This window comes from Musca vetustissima, unplaced genomic scaffold (genome assembly GCF_032173495.1).
Source record: "Musca vetustissima isolate MV318-11 ecotype Yass unplaced genomic scaffold, APGP_CSIRO_Mvet_v1 utg12218, whole genome shotgun sequence".
NCBI lineage: Eukaryota > Metazoa > Arthropoda > Insecta > Diptera > Muscidae > Musca > Musca vetustissima.
This window is the reverse complement of record NW_026884704.1, coordinates 33,010-42,299: the sequence shown is the minus strand read 5'-3', so window position 1 is coordinate 42,299 and position 9,290 is coordinate 33,010. Positions and strand designations below refer to the sequence as shown.

The 9,290-nt window shown below is 37.8% G+C and overlaps 1 protein-coding gene across 1 annotated transcript; it reads left to right on the top strand.

Annotated features, from left to right (window-relative positions):
- The first annotated feature begins 7,869 nt into the window (after nt 1–7,869).
- LOC133331707 (protein roadkill-like) lies at nt 7,870–8,553 on the top strand. The gene has a single exon (XM_061540085.1). It carries the CDS (start codon nt 7,870–7,872, stop codon nt 8,551–8,553), a length of 684 nt encoding a protein of 227 aa, XP_061396069.1.
- The last annotated feature ends 737 nt before the right edge of the window (nt 8,554–9,290 follow it).

The window sequence follows — 9,290 nt, the reverse complement described above, 5'->3', positions numbered from 1 at the left end:
AGTTTACCAATCACCGCTTCAGAGAGCTGCCCACTCCCTCAGATCCACGGGTAGCTGAGAGGAATTTCCGCAAAATCATCGCTACTGCTGCCGCTCGCTTCATACCTGCTGGTCGAATACCCGAAGTAAGACCTAACTTCCCAGCAGAAGCAACGGTATTGGCTAATGAGCGTGATGAGCTCCGTCGTACTACTCCTGAAGACCCAAGGGTGCGAGAGCTTACTCTTGAAGTCAACAGATTAGTATGCGAGCACAAAAGGAAAAAGTGGCTAGACCACCTGAAGCAATGCAACATTGCCACCGGAACAAGTAAATTGTGGGCAACGGTCAAGTCACTCTCGAATCCTGGAAGGAAAGATGACAGGACGGCTGTTACATTTAACGACGTAACTGCAACAGACCCGAAGAGGTGCGCGAGTTATTTTAACCGGCAGTTCATAGAGCACCCCGAGAGTGACAGGGCGAAAAGGAGTGTGCTACGTCGCATAAGGGCACTCCGAGCTGAGGAGGAACCACCACAATTTACGAAGGAGGATATTGCAGATGTCATTAATAACGCTAAGTCATCCAAAGCGTTGGGCCCGGACGGAATTTCCATGGTAATGCTAAAGCAGCTGGATGAACCTGGAGTTGAGTACCTAACATCAGCCCTCAACTTGTCGTTAACCACCCACATAGTGCCTGGAAAATAGGCAGGGTGGTCCCGCTACTGAAGCCAGGCAATGATGCCAGCAGGGGTGAATCGTACAGGCCGATTTCACTCCTGTCGCCGGTAGCGAAGACACTTGAGGCGCTACTCCTCCCATCGCTGAGAAGCAGTTTTCCAGTTTGCCCAATACCAACATGAATTCCGTGAGATGCACAGGACCACAACTGCATTACGCGCCATTTCCACACACATTAGCAGAGGACTTCATCAGAACAGGCCTTGCAACCGAACAGTTATGATGTCATCGATACCGTCAACCATGCCAAGCTGTTCGATGACATAGAAGTATAAAGATAGGACAATTGAATTTCCAAAGTGGCCGTGTTTGAAACGTTAGATAATATTAAACAAGGGCTATATGTGTTGAAAACATATATTTTGAGTGCAGATCTGTGATTTTATTTAAATTTTATTCACACATTTTCGCGTATTGGCGCTTTTATTCTTAACATATCTAAACCCCGTAGAGTGAAACAGGGAGTTCCCCCAGAAGGGGTGATATATCCGGAACTGTTTAACCTCTACCTTTCTCATATTTTCCATAACCACCGGACGGCATAGAGATCGTAATGTATGCGGATGATTGCACGATCATGGCGTCGGGTCCCATTATTGATGATATATGTGAGAGGCTAAACATCTACATAGCCGAAATTGTTAACTTCTTCCATCTGAGGAATATGAAAATATCCGCCACCAAATCAACAGCCACACAGTTCACCACATGGACGGCTGAAATGAAGCTTCCACTGAACATAATGGTCGATGGAGAATTGATTCCGACCACCAACTACCCCAAGATATTGGGAGTAACGTTCGACAGCCTTTTCAAGTCGTCCGCTCATGCCACTGCTTTATGCGATAAGCTAAGAAGTAGGAACAAGGTCCTCAAGTCGCTAGCCGGCAGCACTTGGGGCGCTGACAAAGAAACCTTGTTGACCTCTTATAAAGCAATAGGCCGGTCAGTGGTAAGCTATGCGGCGCCAGTGTGGTTCGCGAATGTCAGTGATACGCAGTGGAAGAATATTCAGACCTGCCAGAACGCTGCCCTGAGAACTGCAACAGGGTGTCTCCTCATGACTCCAGTGGACCATCTACATGAGGAGACGAAGATCTTACCCGTCCATCGTCACAACTATATGTTGTCGATGCAGTACCTGCTTAGGTGTTATAGTCAGGAACATCCCTGATATAGCCTTATGGACAGGACTCCCCCACCCTACTTTATGAGGATTTGACATAGATGCAAAGGAATTGACAATTGAAACCCACTGGGTTAACGAAATCAGGTAGAAGATGTATACTCAAGCACCTTTTTTTGTATTATTTGCTCCGTCACTTTCGACATGGCAGCAAGTATTGAAATGGGACGGAGGTCATCAGGTTCATTAACTGATCGAGATTTAGGAATAGGGATAATACGTGCGGTTTTCCAAATCCTTGGAAAAGTGGACGACTTCAAAATTGAGTTAATCAAATTGACAATCAATGGTGCAACTAAGTGATAAATTTCTTTAATAAAATTAATGGGAATTCTATCTACACCAATAGATCTTGATCTTACCTTACATAAACATCTATCAAATATAGTGTCCCAAAAAGCATCCATACCAGATTCTGAGCTTGAGCTTGTATGTAAATGGTGCACCAAAATGCCTATAAATCCTTCGATTTACACGAAATTTGGCACAGCGTCCTAAATTAAGTCTAATACGTTGTGTTAATTTTTTTGGAAATCGGTTCAGATTAAGATATAGCTCCCATATATATATATATATATATATCGTCTGGTTTTATGTTAATGGTGCACCAAAGTCCCTATATATCCTTCGATTTGCACGAAATTTGGCGTAGTGTACTGAATTGAGTATAGAATGATGTGTGGTAAGTTTCGGAAAAATCGGTTCAGCTCCCACATATACATTCATCCGATTATACCTAAATGATACCTGGGAATCGAAATATTAGCCTATGCAGATGACCTCGTAATATTTTGCGCAGAAATTGATCGAAATACTGCAAAAAGAAAAATCCAGAATGCTTTGAATCACTTAGTTAGCAAACGTAGTGATATTCAGCTTCACAGCAAAAATCTAAAGGAATAATTTTCAGTCCTTCAATCCACCGAATTGCTGAAAACCGCACCGATATTTATATTAAAGGGGAACAAATAGAATTTGTAACTAAATTCAATTTCTTTCAAAAATGAACATGATTGTTACGTGCTACTATGGTGTTGCTGTGGCCGCTAGCTCAGGAGCCAATTATCAGGGCGGTTCCATCCCAGACACCTAATAGTTCTAGGGGATGAACAATAAAATTTTTGATTCAACTAACATGAAGAAAAATACTACACAACACAAACACCTGGTACACCTGAAACAAGGGAGATTGGTGGTTTACTCCCACACTTGTCCACCCTACCTTGACCCTTAGATCCTATTAACACAACAACATTTTTAAGGGCCCCGAATTCCACATACACTCACCTCATTACAATATCCTAACTCTCCTCTCTCACAAAAACAATCAGAACATCATATTATTTTAACAAACAAATCAAATACAGTTTATTGACATAATTTTCTTAAGAGTAAAAACACGAGATACGAATGAAACATTAACTATAATCAATAAAATTTAGGATTCGTTAAATTTATGTGGATAAAAATAATGCCAACATAGTCTTTTTTCTCATAAGTATAAAAATGTTAGTTAGTAAATGTTAAAAAGTTATACCCGCCTAAATGAGCTCGCTTAGTAGGTCTTTATTGGACATAATAATTCGTCCACACAAAGAACAAAACACTCTACATAAATTGGGGCAACCCTAGAATCATTATATCGCAAGAAAAAACCTAGTTAATGTTCCTTACACACAAATATTTTGAATCATTAATAAATAAACACTTATGGACAACACAACTTAACCTCGATGTATCGTAAATATTTTAAATAGTATTTTTTGTTATTAATTTTCGTTGATTTTCAGTTATATCTTTTAGTTCAAATTTTGCCTTTTTTATAATTTTGCTTTGTAAATAAAATATTTTTTCTCTTTTCTGTCTTTTCAGTATTATCTGATTTGATTATTATGGTGGCGATGTCAGTTTCACAGACAGAATTTGGTGAGTAATATTATTTTACCTGGATTAATCCATAATACTAATAATTTGTAACCTTTCTGTTTTTCTCCTTTTCAGCACCTACAACCGACGTCTTCCTTTTCGGGATTAGGCAGAACGCAGTATTTTGGCGTCGTTATTGCCGTCTTTATTGTGGCTGGGGCCAAAGATATTAATGTGGCTGTTTTGTGGCGATTATTTGTGGCCAATGCAATGGAGCGATTGTGGCTGTGAATAAGTTGGTGGCTGTTGCGGTAGCGGTTTTTTGTGACCGATCAAATAAAAAGAAACTGATCCTTCGGTTTGCCCCCGGAAGGATCAGTTGACACTTGCAAATGTGTCTGTTTGGCGAAATCTATTGAGAAACGATAAACAAAACATTCATGAACTACAAAATTACAGCAAAACACGCACACACCATAAAAACACAAAGTCTTTCAGGGACTCGGGCCTTTAATAAAGATACTTTAACAATTTTAACAGTTTTCTTTATTTTCTCTGAAACTCTGTTTCAGTATTGCGCCACTTACAGAATAAAACGCATTTTTCCTTTTTTTGGGCCTTTTATACGGCAGGGAATGACGCCGAATTTTCCCTCTTTTCGGGCTATTCGTTTTTTCCTGAATTTCTATTTTGCTCTACCCCTATACATATCGCAGAGTTGCATCTCCGATTAAGATACATAATAATCGGTGTGAATGCAACCCTGACTGTGGCGGCAATTTTTTGTACCAACATCATTTCCGCTTCATTTCTAAAGTGCCGGTTGCTGTGGTTGGGTGGTCACGGACAATGTTTTCTTTTTATTTAAATTTAATTTTTTATTTATTTTAACTTAATTAACAAAATTGGTGATGCAGTCAGTCCCACGCAACATGATACCTCACATTGATTATAGTCATAAATGCTCATTTTAATTTATGAACATTATAAGAGCCCTATGCGGTGTATCCTAGGCAACCCGCAACAACTCATCCGTTTTTATATTGGTGTAGTCAGACCCAAAATCGAATATATGGGTCATCTACTTCTCGACTGTCCATCCAAAATGTTGAAACTTCAAAGGATACAGTTCGGGGCCCTAAGAACTGCACTTGCCGCCATGATTTCTACCCACGACCAAACGTTACATAAATAACGCTGTCAACAGATTTGTTACAAAATATAATAGGTTATATCATATACGACCTACTTTCCTGCACCTATATGAAGAGAAAAGAACATCAACAAATCTTATGAAATTTGAAAGGCCCATTCAGTATGTGTACCCTCTCTTGAGGCGAACCTTCTCATTCCAGAAGCGACATTTTTAAACGTGTGTAAAAAACGCTCCTTGCCAGCAGATATTCTCAACATATACAGTCATAGGCATAATTATTTTGTCATGAAAAGCAAAGACGGCTTTCGTTTATTTAGATTGTTATTTTAGAGAATACATATGAGACACGTTGTTTTTTAGTAAAGTTGAGATAAAATACATATTTAAAAAATATAACTAAAAAGCAATGCATTTAAAGAACCTAATATTTTTACATATATCCATTTTAATGGCATGGCAAAAGTATTTTGACAAAGGAGAAAGGATCCACATCTTTAAAATATTCCTTAATCAGTTTACTCCTGTGGCAGGGCGCCCTTTTAATTTATGTCCAGAAGGCAATGCGTGATCCTTCAAAATCGATAGATATTAATGTTGGTTCATGTTTTCGACAATTGGTACAAATTTACCCAAGCCATTGCGAGCAATACACCCCCAGAACATGACAGTCCCTCCACCATGAGCAACTTTTTGGCACAGTGGAGCCTTTGTTTTCCGTTCATGCTGTAGAATTCGAGCAAAAAATTTTCTTCTATAAGAATTGTACTCTAAAGTAGCCTCATCTGTCCAGAGAACGTTACTCCAGAACTCAACAGGCTTGTAAGCATACTCCCTTGCAAAAGACAAACGCTTTATTTTGTTTGGTTGAGAAATATATGGGATAACTCTGCTTATGTAAGTTTTAAAATTGTTTTCTTTCAAGCGTCGACGGATTGTCCTTTCACTTATTGATTTTGCTGAACTCAAATTCCACTCCTCTGCAGTATCTTTTAGTTTTAGTGTGACGTCTGCTCTAAATTTTTGTAGAATTATCCTATCCTCATTCGTTGTTGTTTTCCGTTTCCTTCCAGTTCTTGCTTAATTTTTTACACTATTAGTGTTTCTGAATTTATTTATTTGATAATAAACCGTCTAACGCGATAAATTAAATTCTTTTGCTATATTTATAACATTTACACCAGAATTAAACTTTGAAACTATTGACGATCTTACAAATGAGTTTGTTTCGGCTACTTTTCCCATATTGTTTATGGGAAGTAACTAATTTTATGTTGGAAATATTATAAAGGTTATACGAACTCTAAAACTACAAAAAATAAACTGACTTTCACCAAAAGAAGATTGTGTAATGACTAAATTATAGATTTGTCAAAATACTTATGCCACACTCAATAATGATGTAAATTTGACTTTCGATCAGCGGAAAGAGAATTCCATCTTCACTGATGGCTCTAAGACAAGTGACAAAACCAGCAGTGTCATATGGATTCCATTTTTAGACATTGAATCATCGTTTTCATTAGATAAATCTTGCTCGATATTCTCCGCTGAAGCGAATGCTATTCTTGAGGCCCTGCTGTTCATAAAAAAAATTGCGACACAGGCAATTATATCATAATCATAGACAGTAAATCTCTGTTCTATTGGCTATTGGTCCCCAAAACAGCAAGAATACCCATCCCTCTATTTACAAAATAAAGTTTGAGGCGTTTCAACTGACTAGAATTGCATACGCCATTCAATTCCTATGGGTGCCAAGTCACTGCGGCATGTTGCCACCAATCACAATCCAGACAACTATTATCTGGAATTATACTCACCTGACCTACGACAACAAGATAAGTCCTCGGCTATAACATCTTGGCAAAATAAATGGAACACAAGTGTATTCGGCAGAAGATTTTATTCATTTGCGCCAAAAGTCAATTGCCAACCTTGGTTCCACACAATAACAAATTACTCAGACATAAAATAAATAAATCCAGTACCAACAGATGCGACTGCGGAGACATTCAAACGATGGACCACAACACTTTTGATTGGTCGGAGGTCTATGCCAACATCAGACATTCCCTACTACAAAACCTACGAAAACTTGGTATTTGTCAGCCTTCAATTGATATCATTTCAAAAGAGAATTATATGAAATCATTTGTTGCCCTATCGAAATACTACAAGGAAACAGATATAAAAATTTAAAATAACAGCGATAACATATTCTAACAGCCTTACCTAAAATTTGACTAGCTCGTTCGACGTTTTTCACCACAAAAGTAGAACACATGTATTTATATGAATGTTACCGAAATACGTCGAGCGTACAAAATTTCAAGTTAAAAATTTTCAACTTTGACAGAACGTATTTTTTGTATTTTTCTTTTGGTAAAAATAAAAACAAAACATTCAGAAAATATGAAATTTCGAATGTGAACATAAAATATTTGGATTAATTTAATAAGTTTTCAACTTAATTTAATAAGTTTTCAACTTTCCCGTGAAAGTGGCAACATAGACTTAGTGTCTCATGTCACTTTAAAATCCACCCCAATTGTGGCGGACATATGGCAACATATGTCTGAAGAAGAAGAAGAAAACAAAATAAATATCCGTCCGTCGTTACTTCTTGATACAAATTTTTTTTAAAACATACCCGCTAAGTGCAGTGTGCTGAAATGTAGTGGAAATGGATACTGTTTGGAAAATCAATAAAGTAGATGATAATGAATATACCTGCAAGATCCAAAATCTTTATAGACCATCTAAAGGCACTTCTCCGGAAATTGTCGTACATAATGGCCACGTCAAATCCGTATGGAAATTACTTCATGATTATAATATAGATTTTCTGTATATATCCATAATGTTGATTTCACGCAGTATCCAAGACACGGCGTTAAGTTACTTTAAGTTATGGTAGATATCAAGCTACTAGGATGATGTCAATGAACGAAAGATGTACCAAGCTGACTTACAGTCGCTATCAAATTTTTGGGGATCGCAACGCATTCGCCCAATTCCACCTCGAAGTACAATGCGAACCTGCAAAGCAAATCAAATGCGAATCTAAAAAGCAAGCCATAACAGACATCTCAAAGGATTTTGCCAATATCTTGGCTAGCAAAGAATTCAGCGATGTGACCCTGGTCACCAAAGATCGAGTTGAATTCAAAGCCCACAAACTTGTATTATGCGTTCGCAGTGACGTTTTTGCAGCCAAGTTTCGCAATGACCTGCAGGAGGAACAAAAAACCGACAGTATTACCATCGAAGATATGAATTCGAAAGTTCTCAAGGAATTGCTGAATTACATGTACACGGACAGCGTAATAGCCAAGGAAATGGCAGGAGATCTATTTGTGGCGGCCAAAAAATACGCCCTTTTGGGTTTACAAGAAATGTGTGTAGATATGTTAATCGAAACAATGAGTACGGACACAGTGGCTGATATTCTTCTTCTGGGCAATCGCCATTCCAATGAACGCCTTAAATCTGAGTCTACTCAATTTGCAATGGAAAACATTAAAACAGTCATGGCAACGGAGAGCTGGAAAAGATTGCGAGAAATTGAACTTGAGTTATGTATGGACGTATTGGAAAAGGCCATGCAGGAACGTTTGTAGTTCAGTTCAGCTACATACAAATATGTATGCACATATGTACAAAAGCGCTGCGGATGTGATTCATTATTATTGTATTTACAAATGCATTGGCATTTATAGATTTCATTATGCCTTTATATATTTATATGTGTATGTAACAAATCGTTTTAATAAAAGAGGTGATATAGAGGTGTATAGCTCTTATCTTATAAATATCTATCGTATAAAAGCCTTTAAGTTGAGTGCCGTTAATAAAAAAAAATAGTAAATTGTAGTAAGTAGTAGTATAAAAGGTCTGTCCATTTGTTGATGTTATGTGCGCTGAAAACCCTTTGGGGGTCGTCATATTTTTTCTCATGGAAATTTTTTATATTACTTCGAAGTTAAATTTTTTTTCTGATTTGCTGGTCCAGTTTAATTGTAAGTAAGTAGGATCTCAAATTCTTTGGCCACAATTGGAGAGATCGTGAACGAGATTGCGAATCCGTATAAAAGGTTGGATCGAATTGCTACTTTATACAGAAGCAATTTTGTGCTCTGTGGGACATACTTGTTTCTCGATTTTCATCGATTTTTGGATTTTTCTCGATTTTCATTGCAAGTCTCAGTGAAAAACTAAAATTGATGCAGAGACCCACATCAATTGAAAGGTCTCGAAATGTACTTTCAGAATATATACACCCTATGCCGAAAAAACAAACTTTCGCCTAACGGATTTTCTCGATTTTCATTGCAAGTCTCAGTGTAGGAAACGCCAT

Excerpts from the sequence above, each read along its gene's own strand:
- LOC133331707 (XM_061540085.1), top strand. The coding sequence starts at position 7,870 with ATGTCAATGAACGAAAGATGTACCAAGCTGACTTACAGTCGCTATCAA.